This window comes from Cornus florida, unplaced genomic scaffold, assembly GCF_030987335.1.
Source record: "Cornus florida cultivar Cherokee Brave unplaced genomic scaffold, ASM3098733v1 CherokeeBrave_3.0.0_Hap2_Chr01, whole genome shotgun sequence".
NCBI classification, from domain to species: domain Eukaryota; kingdom Viridiplantae; phylum Streptophyta; class Magnoliopsida; order Cornales; family Cornaceae; genus Cornus; species Cornus florida.
In genome coordinates, this window is record NW_026775571.1 from 88759878 (window position 1) to 88777256 (window position 17379).

The 17379-nt window shown below is 31.4% G+C and overlaps 1 protein-coding gene across 1 annotated transcript; it reads left to right on the forward strand.

Annotated features, from left to right (window-relative positions):
* The first annotated feature begins 1423 nt into the window (after positions 1-1423).
* Positions 1424-2765, forward strand: LOC132305243 (ethylene-responsive transcription factor 4-like). The gene has a single exon (XM_059802919.1). It carries the CDS (start codon positions 1665-1667, stop codon positions 2427-2429), a length of 765 nt encoding a protein of 254 aa, XP_059658902.1. The 5' UTR covers positions 1424-1664; the 3' UTR covers positions 2430-2765.
* Positions 2766-17379: the final 14614 nt, after the last annotated feature.

Consider the following 17379-nt stretch of genomic DNA (forward strand, 5'->3'; position numbering starts at 1 on the left):
ATTTTTTTTATTTTTTATCATCATTACGATTATTATGCCATGAATATTTTGAAAACTCCACTACGCAATCGAATTGAAGACCAATGGATGAATGATATGTTGGTTGTGTATATTGAGAGAGACATATTTAGTACTGTTGACAATGATGTTATTATTCAACGCTTTTAGAATATGAAAAATCATCGATGACAATCGTGAATGTACTGAATAAAAATATTATAAATCAATGTTTTAATTTTTACATATATTATTTTAGTTCAAATTATATATATATATATATATATATATATATAAATCAATGTTTTAAGATTGCCCCCACTGAAGGAAATTATTGGCTACGCCACTGAACATGCCAACCATTCAACCGGCTATAATCAGTTGAGTAACGCTACAAGAAGCTTAATTTCAGGACAATTATCGTACACTTTCATTTAAATCAATATGTTTTTTTTAAAAAAATTACATAAATTATATCATCACATAATCATTATTAAAATAATTTTAATAAAAAAATTTATTTAAAAAATATTATAACTATATCGATTGGTCTCCAAAGAAATAGAATGTAACTAGTCATACAAATATTTTAATATTTCTCTAATAAATTGTATCATCACATCATTTTAATAAAAAAAATTATTTCAAAAACAGTAGTTTAAATTGGTCTCCAAAGAAATAGAATGTAAAATTTTGATTAATTTGTATGATCTATAATAAATGAATTTTGATACAAAATTTAATTGTGTAATTCTCATAAAATCATCTTTCAAATGGTTAGACGTCAATATTATCATCGTTATTATCTTTATCTTAATATTCAATAACATAAATTCTCTCTTTTTTTATTACATATTTATATTATTTACTATATTTAAAATTTTAAAATTATTTTTAATAAACTCATCATCTCGTGTTATTTTTAGTCACCCCATATTATAACTAGTATGATTGACGAGTCTTTCTCTAATTTTATAAACAACAGGTGTCAGAGTTTATTTTTCTAATTAAAATTACTTTATCTAATTTTCAAATAGTTGGATGTGTGATTCAATATTTGTTCACAACTTCACAATCACCAAAATAAAAATAAAAATAAAAATAAAAATAAGAATAATAGAATACTTATGACATTTGTGGTAGGGTCGACCACATGGTAGCATTTCGCTTCCTGCAAATCCACACTCCTTATGTTTCCACGTGTACAATTAGACAGAAAGTGTACACAACGCGCTATAAGACGAACGTGGAATATTGTTCCGTCATTGCACGCAACAGCCGTTAGATCTAAATATAGAATAAAATAATAATAAATAAATGCTGCCGCCTGGACAGCCCACATGCCACGTAACAGGGAGGAACCGAACCGAACCACCATAATAAAATGCCACCACGCTCGTATAGCGGTGTAGGGCGGCTGCTCCTTTATTACTAGTCAAATCCTTTGTTGACTGTCTCTCTCTCTCTCTCTCTCCTCACTTTCTCTCTCTATATAACCACCATATCCTCCCTCTCTTTCCTCTAGGCCATGCCCTAACACTCTTTTTGTTTCCCCTCTCATATATATATACACACACATATCTATATATATGTTGTGACGATAGAAACGCAGCTATACGTGTGAGTGTGTGTGCGTCTAAATTTATATATTTATATTAACGGAGTTGATGGCGCCGAGGGAGAAGACGGCGGGGGGCGTGAAATTTAACGGCGACGTGAAGGAGGTGCATTTCAGGGGTGTACGGAAGAGGCCGTGGGGGAGATACGCCGCCGAGATTCGAGATCCGGGGAAGAAGAGCCGTGTGTGGCTGGGGACGTTCGACACGGCGGAGGAGGCGGCGAGGGCGTACGACGCCGCCGCGAGGGAGTTTCGCGGCAACAAAGCCAGGACTAATTTCCCGGTGCCGGAGGAGGTGAGTGTGAGGAACGTTAACAACGGCGGTGGTGAGAAGATTGATGTGATGATGATAAAGAAGAGTAGTTGTAATCAGAGTCCGGATCAGAGTAGTACCGTGGAGTCCTCGGGGTTTTCGCCGGCGCTGATGGTTGATTCGTCGCCGTTGGATCTCAATCTGTCCCACGGCGGCGGAGGCGGCGTCGCTCGATTTGGCTCCGCCGTGAGGTTTCCGTTTTTGCAGCAGCAGTATCATGTTTCTCCGGTTACCGGAATTTTGCCGCCGGCGAGTCAGGTTGTCTATTTTGACCAGATCCTGCGCCCTGAGAGGATGAATCAAGACTATCTCCGTCAGCTTCAAAATGAGCGGCTGATGTTCGATCACGCGGCGGCAACTTTCCGCGCCGCCGCACACTGCGGTGGTGGGGTCCCGAGCGACTCCGACTCGTCCTCTGTAATTGACTTGAACCAGAGCGACGTCAAGCTGAACACAGTTCGCGACTTCGATCTCAACTTTCCCCCGCCGGAAAACGTCTGATGCCACCGCCGGTGGAGGCGGGATTTTTTTTTTTTACCGTTTTCTATTTAATTTTTTTTTTTTTTTTTTGTCAGTTTTCCCTTTTCTTCTGTTTTTGGAAAATAGGGATAAGATTAGGTATTAGCGAAGTGTTGGAGCTTCGGTGATCTATAAGCGGTTCAATGAATGATCACCGTCTGATGTGAATACATAGCTGATCTCCTTTTTTTTTTTTTTTGCAACAGTTAGAATTCAATTTCTTGCTGTTGTTGGAAACTTTGCACTCATGTGCCTTGGATGTAACCTCTTGTTTAATCCATGTCTTTTTGCAATGAAGCAATTGATAATTTCTCAAAATATTATTTTACTATTAAGATCTAATCACAAATTTTACTATATTTAGATGGAAGCATTTGGTTTAATTATTTTAGAAATATATTTAATAGTTTCGGATGATTTCAAATGAATGAATTTAAGAGAATTGTTTGTTTCATGGGAATAAAAACTTTTTCCTTCTCAATTTAATATCACCTTAAAGTTTCAATTCAGTCATTTACTCCTGTTTGGAAAACCAAATATGTGCTTTGAAATTGGGAAATTGGAAGAAGTTTGGATCTATTAAGTTTCCTTCAATCTCAAATTTAGGTGTTTTAAAATGGAAAGAAGTTTACATCTATTAAATTTTCTTAATTACAAATTTAAAACACCAATTCAGTGACACCAAACATATAATCTTTGATAAGTTTAGATTTATTAAATTCTCTTCAATTTTAAATTTAATGCCAGATTTAGTGCCACCAAATATATAATCTTTGACTTCAATTTGTCCTTTTAAAATTAAAGCAAAATGCAAGAGTTGAGCGTTTAATTTCTAATTTTTTAAAATTTATCCTAATATTAAGGGCATTTGTGTACTTTTATAATAAGTAGATGTTTTAATAGTAGATAAATGTTGTATTTGTCACAAAATTGTTATGAGTAATTTTGCAAAATATTTTATAAAATCCCAAAGAAATTTTTTTATTTTTGGTTAGATGAAATATAAGTGCGAAATGCAAAGTGAGTGGAATGAAAACTAAACATTTGATTATCATGAAAATAGATTTTATTTCATGGTATAGAGTGCATAAAAATTACTATTTATAGAAATTAAATAGTTATTGAAAATTATTTTTTTAATATTTTGTTTAATTGTATTAAAATTTTCATATTCCATTTTATGTCATTTATGCAGAAATTCTAAAAACCCCAAAAACTATTTAAAATTTGCAAAAAAAAAAAAAAAAAATTACTATTTTTAAAGAGCGTCAGTCTTTCATTTATCAAAAAGTGATAAAATGATCTTTATATATATATATTTCATTTCATGGTATAGAATGCATAAAACTTATTAAAAAAAAAAAAAAAGAAAAAATAAAAGAGGATAAAAAAAATTTTAGAAATTAAATAGTTATAGAAAATTATGTTTAAATTTTATTTATTTATTAATATTTACATTTAATAAGACGGATTTACCCTTTAGATTCTCACCCAGCAAAAGAAGTGTGCAGAAAGTAAGACATTCACGGTGTGGTGGCACGTGTGGTCCATGTTGGTACGGACGCGCACGAGTTATGGCGTTTCAATAATCTTTTCTTGTACTCTTGCGAGTACTCGACGGAGACGGTTCAACGAGGTCTGATTTGCTGCCACGCGTCAGAGCCCATTCTGATGGACCAGATTCTCATTCAAGAAACGTAGAGGACACGAATATACAGGTGTTTTCATCAACTATCTTTATTTGACGGTCCTCCTTTTTTGGGTTTATTTGCATTTTAGACTAATTGTTTCTTGTCATTTCCCTCAAATGCCTTTAAATTTTCACATATTCATCGTCCTTGCCTTATTTTCATATAAAAGGGTCAAATAGAGTCGGCCTGTTTCCTTTTATCACCGATCATGTCAGGTTTAAAATTTAGGAGATTACTTGATTCGTCACTCAAAAATTTAAAAAATTATTTTCAAACAAAAGACTGTGATTTCTCTGAAATCGTACTTTTTAATTAAGGGCTTATTTGATTTGTAACTCTGAAAATATTTCTTCAGAAAACAGTTTTTAGGAAATAATAAAAGACAATTATCTGAAAGTAGGCTTTTTTTATAACTGAGTTTTCAGAAAATTGAACCAACAAAGTTTGAGGTACAGTTTTCTATTTTCAATTTTTTTTAGAACAGAAAACAGTTCTAAAAAATTGTCAACCAAACAAATTTTTATACAATTTTTATTTTCTCATAAAATAAAAAACTGTTATAAGAAAACTGAACCAAGAAGGTTAACTTTTTAAATTCATTTCTAATAATTTTATCCCACGTTAATTTTTGTCTTCCCCTCCATCTCTTACCTTATGTGAAAATTAAATTTACTTTTATAAATTTTCTATATATGTGCTCAAACCACCTAAGTATACTCTCAGTATATCTAGTTGATAAATGTTACATTTAAATTTTCTATTGTACTTTTATTTGTTACTCTGCCTCTAGCGAGATCACTCCTATTGTCCATCTCGCATTCTTAATTTCGTTATATGTAGGCGATGTCCTTGTTTCTTTTAAAAGCTCACGATTTCATAAAATATAATTGGGTATTATCTAGTGACTTAGTAGATAGGGCAAAGCGTTCAGTTTTCCGAACGAGTGTGTCGGTACTACATAATTTCATGAAATATAATTTGGTATTATCTAGTGACCTAGTAAGCAGAGCTGAGCAGATCGTTCAGTTCCCCGAGTGTGTCGGTACTACATAATTTTTAATTTAACATATGTGTTATTTTCTCAAATAAAGGTCCTTGTGTGAAATGGTAAGCTTGGCTAAATTTCTTTCCACACGCACCCTTCTTGACAAAGTCCTTTGGATTGCTTTACAACCAAGTTTGGAATAACAAGTGATCTAATTATGAGTCAAAGCAGGGTTAGCAAATCATTATCAGAAATGGTAAGCTAGGTTAAATTATTATTAAAATCGTTTTCTTTTGAAGTGATTATGGAAAAGTCTCAAAGAGCAAAAAAATAAATATGGGGTTGAAATTGAGTACTTCATCCCAATTTATGCAAATCATGTTTTACTTTAAAGAGCATAAGGTGGGATTTGTAAATTAATTGCAAGATTGTCATTCATGACCAAAACATTATAGTTTAATGCTTCTTTGGTACTTAAAAAAAAAAAAAAGGAAATGACATGGTACTTATTGTTATATATTTTTATTTATCTTTTTCTTGAAGAGAAAGAGACAGTGCCAAACTGGAAAGGTCTTGGAAAGTTAAAAATCACTAACCTACTTTTTTGACCATGGAAACAAGAGGTGAGCAACACAATTACTTCCCTAAGAATATCTGTCCACTATAGGTTTGTACCAAGAATTTTCTTTAGGAGTTGATATATTCCTACTTTAGGGAAATTCTTTGACACTTCTCTATATGTTACAATAATTAAATGGGCAACTTTATAATGAAGGCTTCAAATCACAAAAAAAAAAACTCATGCCATTCACTGGCTGATGAGGTGCAAGTTAACCTTGAAAAGACCATCATAAACAAATAAAGTGCAACAACCTTTTTAAGCTTGTTGAGCATCTGTATTTTTTTATTTATTTAATTACATCGAAGCAAAATACGAAAACATGTTTCATAATGTTTGTTAGGAATATAAATAGTACAATTGTATTTTCGGTTGTTTTCAGACTAGCAACAATGCTGTAGCGATCAGTGGTAAGCCAAACAAACTCTTAAATGACAATTTTAAACTAACCACTAATTTTTCAAACTTGCAACACTTTTTTACTAAATATATTTTCATATTTTTGCTTTCAAAAATTCTTGCAACAAATTTTACATCACCAAACATGTGGCGATCTTGTGGGCAGGTGTGTGTGAGCATGTACAGATGGCACCAGTAGACTACCGCATTGAGCGATATACATGTGCATAATCTCACATCGCTTATAGGCCATATTGCGTTTAGACAGGGTAAGGATCGTTACAAAATATGTTTCCAATCACTACTACTGAACACACTCAACAACAAAATGTTGTTTTTGTTTCGGATAAAATAAAAACATAAAACATTTTCGATTGCCATAAAGACCCTAATTGTGTGAATTGTCTCTCTTTTTTTTACATTACTCATAAGTTATGATTTTATATCGTCGGTGTACACAACAATTTGTAATGAGTAATGATACTTGCATCGAATTATTGCACCTAATGTTTTTGATGCCTGATGGTTATTTATGCATAGTATATTTAGTGGAGGGCCCCACTTCTTTATTTATGTAATTTATTGTAATAAATTGTGAGGCCTATTTATTTTAATTCGTCCATTTATGCATAAATAAAAATATAGGACCTTCTATTTACATGCACTATGCATAAATAACTAATCAAAAATATTCCGTGCAACAATTTGGTGCAATTGTAATACAACTTTTACATCCAAATATATTATTGAGGAGGGATTGGAGCATGGTGTGAGCAAAGGGCACGTGAGTTGGTACACTTACCTAAACAAACAAATATATATTTATTTATTGATATACTTACAACTTACTCGGACACGTTGTCATATTTAACAAATCACAAAATATATTAGTTAGACTATTGAAACACTACTATAATTACTATTTTTTTGTGTGTGTTTTCAAACTCAACGTTAAATAATTTAAGATAAATATGTTTATGTACGAACTCTTTAACGCGTCCCTCAAACATAATAATAAAGTTGTCCTTGACATGGTACTATTTATATTTTAGATAGAAACTAATAGAAAAAATCAAGTCAAAAACAAAATTAATGATACAAAAACCTTCGAATACTTTATAATATTTTTCTAAGTCAAAAATAAAATTAAAAATTACTAAAAAAAAACTTCATATACAAAATGCACATACATGTGTGTATAAATGTAGTGACGCGTGGGGCCGAATGCAAGAGTGTGTAAATGGGTTGACTGGGTTTTAGATAAGAGCTACTTGCACGTGGTATTGTGTCGTCAAATATTGCCATTTTTTTAGTTTGCTTTATAAATTTTGTGAAAGATAAAGTGTCACAGACAAAAATGGGGCCCACCTGGACGCGGGCAATTGAAGTGGAGCGCGTCGGCCGCTTTCGGTGGGGTCCGTGTCTTGGTCGTCTAAATCAGTGGAGAAGATTTCGTTTCCATTTTTATATTCCACATTTCAAGATTCATTTTAAATTGAGACACCACTTTTTGATGAAACTAATTATTAGGGCATCTTTTTTTTCATTCACTAACATATGAAGTTAAAACTTTGACGTTAACACATGCTTAATTCTCATTGGTGGAAAAAAGAAAGGATTTGGGACCTCATTTTTTATTGAAATTACGAAAATGTCCATTGATTTTTAATAACCATCTTATTTACGTGTTAAACATCGACCTCGATTGATGGACGTACCTCGTGTGGACTGTGAGATTGAATCCCTTAAGTTAAGTTGTGTAAGTTTGTGATTTAAATCTCATTTAGGTCATGGAGTTGTACGAGTAAAGTCCTCCTATTAAACTAATTTTTTTGTATTAAACATCCATGGTAGGATGACTTTCGATTTATGGATGTATCATGTGTAGTGTATTGAGTAGCTATTTACTATGAGTTCGAATCTCTTCTGTTGTATAAGTGTGCGACTTAAATCTCACTTAGGTCATAAGTTTGTACGAGTTTAGTCCTCCTATTAAAAGATTTCTTTTTTTTTTATTAAAAAAAGATTAATTGAAATATGATAAGAATAGAAATAGCCTATCTTATTGATTTGAAAAATATTTTAAAGTCGTTAAATTTTAGGAAATTTCTTAATCGTACGCTTTTAGTAAGAGTGGTAAAAGTTGACACGACCCGCCAACATGACTTGAACACGACACTAGTTAAATGGGTGTCGGTTGACCTTAAACTGGTTCGGGTCATAAATGGGTTGACATGATTAACCCGTTTAGTTAATCGTGTCGTATTTGGGTTGAGGGGTTCAACCCGTATAACCAGTTTATACACGTATAACTATACATGTCATAAATAAATTATATTTAAGTTCTAAAATTACTATATAAACTTGTGTCTTATAATTTAAACTTTTGTAAGCTAAAAACTATTTAGTAATTTGGTTTATTAAAACTTACTTTTTTTTTAGTATTTATTATTTTATTGAGTATTATTAATAATGTAAATTATATATATATATATATATATATATATATATATATATTGTAAATAGGTCATTAAACGGGTTACATGTAACCCCGTTTAATAAATAAGTCGAGTTAGTATTAAGAATTTCTGATACGATTATTAAATAAGTTGTATTCAGATTGAAATTTTTAATATAATATACTTAAATTGATATGACACAATTATGACATGCAAACATAAATTGTCATCCTTAACTTTTAGTTTGGCAAATATGAGAGTATTGGGTTAAGAAATTCTCCTCAAATCTTCTTAATAGCATTACCTAATTGATTTTCGTGTCAACGTCAAAGGTGTTGTTGGTCCTGTTGGATATTAATTATTCTTTAAAAAATCGATTAACGGAATTCTTTTAAGTACACTAATACACGGTAGGTATGTACACTAATACACATTTGAGTGTTACATCAAGATAATTCATGAATATATTTATTACTATTATTTAATAAATATTCTTAATTAATTGATATTGTATGATATTGTTACTGTAACATCGATTTATTACGTAAACAATCTGTTTTTAATACATAAAAATCGGCACAGATTTTATTGGTGGAGTGGTGGGTTTCAAAACCTAATCGAAATCTCACCTCTAAAAATCTATCTAATCATGTTGCTTTTTGTCTTTAGATGACGTGTCGAGGCAGGACAGGCATTTACGGGTGAATCAAAGCTGTTGCGGTGGTGGGACCCGTCGCCGCCCCTTATCCGCCACTTTTCCCGCCAACATTTTTTATCGTTTTCACCCGAGCGTACGTTACCAGCGCATTTTAGCCACCAATTTCTAGAAGGCTCTTTCACTTTTATTTTTATTATTGTTGTTTTTCACGCACCTATATAGTTCCAAAACAACGAATTTAATGGGATTTTATTCCAACAAGTTTTTCATTGTTCATGCCGGTGTTACAGAAAGTCAAGCCCCCATATGTCGTACGTGAGTACACCTCGGAATGGTGTTTTCAAACTTGCACTCTGTGTGTTTGGGAGTGGAGCTTAATTTGGATCTGGTTAAAAATTAGGGTAGAAATTTAATTGTCACATTTATTTGAATTTTCATGAAATAAGTACAAGATCTTACTATGTATTTATTTAATATTTTGTGTGAGGTAGCAATGAAATTTTATTTTATTTTATTTTATTTTTATTTTTATTTTTATTTTTTTACGAAGAAATATTAAAAGAGTCAAATTTAACACTCTAAAATTCACCGAACACTAATTTAGTGTACTATCCAGACATATGCATTATCAATGAATATTCATTTAATCTTATAAGATTGATGCATAATGGTATAATAATATAAACAACGAAGAAATGTATTTTTGCACAATTTGGGATTTATTTTACATCATGAAGTAATTTCAGCACCACGTGTGATTATTTGTGGACAATAATGAGCATATCATGAATGTCAATCTCGTATAACATTGTAATGTATAGGGGTTGATTTTGAAATAATGAATGGATTGACCAGTTAGTACTAAAATATATAAATTGTTGCTATATATATATATATATATATATATATATATATATATATTAATGGTTGACAAGAGAACAAGAATATCTCTGTGTTTGGATTTAGACTTTTTTTTTTCCTTCTCATTTTTAATGTGTCATACTAACCTGATTGTTTTATTCGAGTGTGTACTGATGCCACGATAATTAGGGATGGCATTTTCCTCTAATCGAACAGGTTTTCGTCCTGCTCCTAATAAGATAGATTTGATAGTCCTCTAAATGAGTTTGAGATGAATATAATAAAATAATTAAAAATTCAAAGCGAATTTGGAGTGGGGGTGAATTTAGTGATAAACCGATCCCGCTTCCGATTATATATATATATAATATATATTTAATATTTTTAAGGCTTTTATTTCTTTGTTACAAATGTCACTTAATATATTAATATTTACTACTTAATAATTTAAAAGTCTAGCCAGTTTATTTATCAGTCTAGTTTGAGCACATTGTGTTGAGCCACATACATGGGATTGAAAAAGGAAAAATAATTTGTGGCTTTAAGCCGTGTAGTCACAATCTTAAGGTGTTATTTGTAAGAAAGATTTGTGGCAGCATAAATATTCTTTATAAATTTACATGAGGCTAAGTGACTTTCTAAATATCTTTAGAATTTGATTTTTAATTAAGTTTCTATGTTCAGACAAAGTTTTAAAGGTTAAGTGAGATCCAATCCATATGTAACTACCAACGGGTCAGTGACCGGTATCAGTCTCTTACCTTAAAAAGGGAAGTCAAGGGTTCAAATCTCAAAAGAGACATGTGTGTGAATACTAATTAGAAAAAAATAATAATAAATAAATAAATTTCGTACGTGTCCTATGTGAACATAGAAGTGGTTTCGCTTCTAGCAAGGGTTATTATGGTTTACTCTTGTAAATGTTCATGAAACGAGGATAAGTGCATGGCCATAACAGTGCTAAAGAAAAATATGAACATCTCATAGAAACTGAATAGAATCATGTGTATTGTATTCCGATTTTAATATTAAGGAGATTTGGCTTAAGCGTGCTAAGGTCAACATTGTTCTTCATAAAAACTTCAAAATACTTATACTAATTGAAGGTTTAAATCGAAAGATACCTTATTTTATGCATGATACTTTATTGTTGAATATATTGTAACACACACACACACACACACACACACACACGCGCGTGATATATGTGAGGTGCAGAAACAATGATAATACAACATGCAATGCTTTTAGAATGTGTCTATTAAATTTGATCCAAAATATTGCAACTATTCAGATGATAATAACTACCATGCTTCTAGAAGGTGGTTGTTGTAGCACCTTCTGAATAGGTTGCACCATTTAAATGATACGTGACTTTTGGTTTGCACTTTTTGGAAGCCTATAAATAACGTGCTGCACATTCTGTATTCACTCTTTTCTGTTTTCCTTCTTATATCTAGTCATAACAATTTCAACAAGTATTTAAGGAATTATTTCAGTATTGCTAATTGCAGGAATTTAGGCTTTGTTGTATCCTGGAGGTGTTTTGTTATGTAACCTAATAACAAACTCAATTAGAGTGGGGGAAAGTGACTACACGCCTCAAAGTCACAAATCATTCTTACTTCTTCAATCCCATGTATTTGGCTTAACATATCGGGCTAGGGTTTTCTTAACTAAATAATAAAAGTAGCATGCACCGCCCCAGCCCCGAAATTATACAAAGCATGTAAGGCGGAATTGGTATTTTGTCTGTTGGAGTAGGGACGAAAATGGTATACAATATATTAATTATAAACTCGTCCCTGGAGTAAAAGCGAATTTAGTATCACAGATTTTCTAACAAGGTAAAATAGAATTTAGCTAAATTCGTCTTGTTGTCATCCTTGACGATAAGAGTATAAAACAATCAAGTTAATCTGACTGAATTTTGTATGTCATTTGTGTTAAAGGAGACCGGACATGTTAGATGATATATATAGAACCTTTTTGTATTAAATATTTTAGAACTTTTATGTACTCAACATAAGAATAATCAAAATCTAGACATAAATAACCTGTCTTCAGCATCTAAAGAAGATCTTTTCAAGACTTGCCAGAAAATAAATAAATCTTAAGCGTGCGAAGGTCAACATTATTCTTCATTAAAACTTTGAAATACTTACACTAATTGAAGGTTTAAATCGAAAGATACCTTATTATATATGTGATACCTTATTGTTGAATATATTGTAATATATATATATACACACACACGTGATATATGTGAGATACAGAAATAATGATAATACAGCATGCATGCTTCTAGAATGTGTCTATTAAATTTGATCTAAAATGTTGCAACTATTCAGATGATAATAACTACCATATTTTTAGAAGGTGGTTGTTGAAGATGGTTAGCACCTTCTGAATAGGTTGCACCATTTAGATGATACGTAACTTCTAGTTTGCACTTTTTAGAAGTCCATAAATAACGTGTTGCACATTCTGTATTCACTCTTTTATGTTTTCCTTCTTATATCCAGTCATAACAATTTCAACGAGTATTTAGGGAATTATTTCAGTATTGTTAACTGTAGGAATTCAGGTTTTGTTGTATCCTGGAGGTGTTTTGCTATGGAACCTAATAGTAAACTAAATTGGAGTAGGAAAAGTGACTACACGCCTCAAAGACACAAATCATTCTTACTTCTTCAATTCCATGCATTTGGCTCAACATATTGGGCTAGGTTTTTCTTAACTAAAAAAGAAAAGTAGCATGAACCACCCCAACCCCGAAATTATTCGAAGCATGAAGAGCGAAATTGGTATAACAAATTTTCTAACAAGGAAGTGAAGTAAAATTTAGCTAAATCCGTCTTATTATCATCCTTGACAATAAAAGTATAAAACAATCAAGTTAATTCAACCATTCAATTTTGTATGTCATCCGTGTTAAAGGAGACAGAACATTTTAGATGGTATATATAACTTTTTTGTATTAAATATTTTAGAACTTTTATGTACTCAACATAAGAATAATCAAAATCTAGACATGAATAACCCGTCTTCAGCATCTAAAGAAGATCTTTTCAAGACTTGCAGAAAATAAATAAATCTTATTATCTTAATTATATTAATTTTTCTGACTGGGTCAAACAAAATTATATCATGGACCATTGATTCGTCATGATGGTGGTGTACATAATGACATTCATGCATTGCTCATGGGTCATGATGATGGTGGTAGGTACCATAGCACAGAGTTAACGGCGGCCTTAAACGGAAGTAATGATTAGGGTGGGTAAACTGCACCCCAGCTAGAGGACCGTCAACGCTCCCTTGCGAAAAAAATAAAACGCCGCCGCCGTCACCGACAGGTCACGGAGTCTCCATCTTTTTTCTCTCTTCTTTCTCTCTCCTCCTCCATCGCGTGTAAGGCACACAAAACCAAAACAAACCGTGACGTCTCTGGTGCCGACATATTAGCTCGTGAGAGTGGGGACCAAAAGTAGTACCACCCAAAATCAACGTCAGTCTGCCACGTAAAACTCACCAAGTCCCCCACATCATAAATGTGATACATCTAATATGTTTTTTTTTATATTTTAATATAAACATATGTTTCGGTACTAATTAAGTGATTATTTTTGTTACATCCCTTAATTTTTAATAAGAATAAATCATTATGTGATTAGGGTGACAAAAAATGGAATCAATTGCATTAAACTTTCTTATGAGAAATGATTTTTTTAATTGTATTAGTAAGATTTGATTTTAACTAAATGTCAGAAGTATATTCAAATTTTTGTTTAATGATTTTATTAGATTTTGTCTTTGTTGATTAATCAACCTTAATGGATGAGAGGTTTATAAAACAAAATATAAAATTAAATGGTGAACAAAATGATTTTTGAGATTATTATATTCTTTCTTATTTAATTTTAAGATAGACATTACTTAATTGATAAAACGCTCAACTTTTGAAATAAGAATTTCTTATTTGAGTTGGTATATTAGGTTTTTTTTAATACTGTTAAAAAAAAATTATATAATTTTTCACTCCCTTTTTCTTTATTTTACTGGAACTGCTTCCATGTCTTTTTTTTATTCTTTCTAGTAATGTTTACTGACACCTGTATATATTTCTTTTTCTTTTCTATACAAAACCAATTATGAAAAAAAAAAAAAAAAAAAAAATTGAATAGGATCAAAGTGAATTCCACAATAAAATCATTGATAGACTTAAAACAACGTGAAAAATGAGAAAAGTTTAAAAGAAATTTACTTCATTACGGCATTCATGAAATTGTGTTTACATTTTTTTTGAGAGACTAAGTCAAACATTTGAAAGAAAACAATATTATAATTAGAGTAATACTATTAAGAAAGTCATACATGACATGAACACGTGAAAAATACTACTCTTATAATTATAAATCAAAATTTCTAAATCACATACTTTAGTCAAAATTTCATATTCTCTTAATAAATATATAATTTTTAATTAAATTGAACTTTCATTTTCATAAGCTAGTATATATTTTTATTATAGAGTATTTTGATACATTTTTGTATGACAAGACTTTTTAAATTATTAACAACATGATAATATAAGAAATCTTATGTAATTTTACAAACTCAAAACATATTAATTTAAGGAAAAATTATGACAATTCTTGTTAGGTGGGCACTTCGAATATTTAATATGTTAATTATTATTATATACTTATTATATATAGTAGTATATGTTTATGAAATGACGGCCGGCCATGAGGGTACTATGGGGTGCTGAAAAATCAGAATCTTGCATCTTTTTGTGGCTGCTGCAGCTGTTACTGCAATACTTTATTAGGTAGGAGGTGGTGGGGACTTGCGTGTCTCACTGCCTCTTCCTTTTCTCTTTTTACCCATCAATGGTCCACATTTCCACATGCCATCATTCATTCAATTTTCTTACTTTTACATTCTTACCCTATATTTTCCTATATTTTCCCCCTATCACGCCCCTTCAATTGATTGGGGACATAAATGTTTGGTGTGTGGTTTTATGAGAGAAGAGGTATGAAGAGAACGTTCTAGAAATTTGTAGTCTAACATAAATTATGGTTTGACTGATATTTGATACAGTAATATTCATGAGAAAATTAAAATCTTGATGATATTTGAAAACATATAGTAAGGGTGATTAATTAAGAGAATAGTGTGGGATTCGAATAAAAAATATATTAAATATTTACGAGTGGGTATACAGTGTTATCGCACAAATTAAGTTTTTGAGTCAAAAAAATAAGTGCCCAACCGAAATTTGTTTGAGTAGACAGACGGATCTCCGACCATCGATGAATTAATATATAACTTAGAACAATATTTGCCAAAAGTCCTATAAGAAGGAACCTCCTTCTTATGATGAGGTGGTAAAACAATTACAATATATTATATACTAGACAATTATAATATTTTGAAACATTTTTTATTGGCTGGGGCTTTAGGCGGCCGCTTAACTCGCCTAAGGCTTGAGTCGCCCCTGAAAGAGCTAGAGACTATATCCTATGCTTTCACATTCATAAGACCTATATGAACTTAAAATTGGAAAAATAACTCATTTCATGTAGAAACGTGCACCAACATGGTGATGCACTAGCTTTTTGATCGTGACGGTTTGAAAATTATAAATTCTAATGCGGACATAGTGAATTTCATCATCATATATTATGCTTTCAAATTTTATTTAAAAAAAGTCAAACGAAAAGAATTTGAATCCCTTCTGATATCGAAGAATGGAGGTAGTCCAATACAATAACGGACGAAAGACTCGATCATGAATCTACATGACTCTCTGTATTACTGGTGAAGATCTTGGGTGAAATGAGAAAGAAGTGACCAATAATTGATGGTCATCATATTCTTTTTCTATGGGTTTATTCACTTCAACGGTCTTCATTTTTGTTTTAACCAATTAATTTTTTTACTTTTGTAATACCACATATGTTAAATAGGGTATAAACTGGTTGAATAGAATAATTTTGGTTTAGAAAGAAGAAGTCCACACTCTAGATTATTTCCCTTCAACTTGTTTTACCAGACTCAAATTAAATGTTGTAATACTTCATTGTAATGTTCACTAGGGTTGATCACGGATCGAATTAGTTCAGTTTTAGATAAAATTCAAACCAATTCGATTTTCACGAATTGACTAAATCTGAAACCGAATCGATCCGTGAAGACTATCAATCCGAACCAAACCAAACCGTGAAATAACGGATTGGTTCGGTTCGGTTCCCACGGATTGAGCTTTTTCAAATAACCCAATATAATTATATTTTACTATTTTAGTTGTGGCTCAACCAAACAATAAATCTGTCAAAATAGTGTTTTGTAACACATTTAATCTAAAAAAAAGTAAGAAAGTGAGTGATAGAAATCTGTAAGAATTTTTCAGATGTTATGGTAATAAATTAATAATATAGTTTCTTTTGGAGATGAGGGACGAAGAAAGAGTCGATAGACACGTAGAGAGTCAGAGGCTGAGAGTAGAAAACCTAGGGTTCGATACGCTTATGTAGGGTTAAAATTTAAAAGCAAATAATGAATAAAAAATAAATAAATAGAAATAATATATTACACTATACCTATATTATTCATGGATCAGATCGGTTAACGGGTTGGTTCGGTTTTTTCAATCCGTTAATCGAACCGCTTATTGCGGATTGCTAATTTTTAAAACTATCACCAAATCATTAGATTAAAAAATCGAACCGAACTATACTGATCGAATTGGTTCGAATCCATTTGACAAATTAACCAATTATTTGAACACCCCTAATGTCCACTACTATTATTTTATGATTGTGTTACCAATATAAACACAAAAGGACATCTTGACAATGGTGGCATCCTCATTGTTAGGTGGCCCCAAGGACTTTTAGGGCATTATATTTTGTTCTGTAAGGTAACTAGCATTGATTTGGTAACTAGCCATTCATTGCACGGTCATACAAAAGTTACTTTATTCTTACCCTAGAATAGAAATTCAAAAATTAAAATAAAAAAAATAACTCATACTCATAAATACATTGATAATACTTGCATACTCACTATAATCTATGCATGTGTGCCCCCATTGGAGTGGATAAACGAAGAATAATCAGTTTTAGACTGAATTTAACCCGCAACAAGAAAAGCTTTGAAGAATTTGAAAAATCATTGGCTAGATGCTTGTTGAGTTTATAAACTCTCGTCTCTCTCCCTTTCGTTTGAATTCATTTTTATTTTATTTGG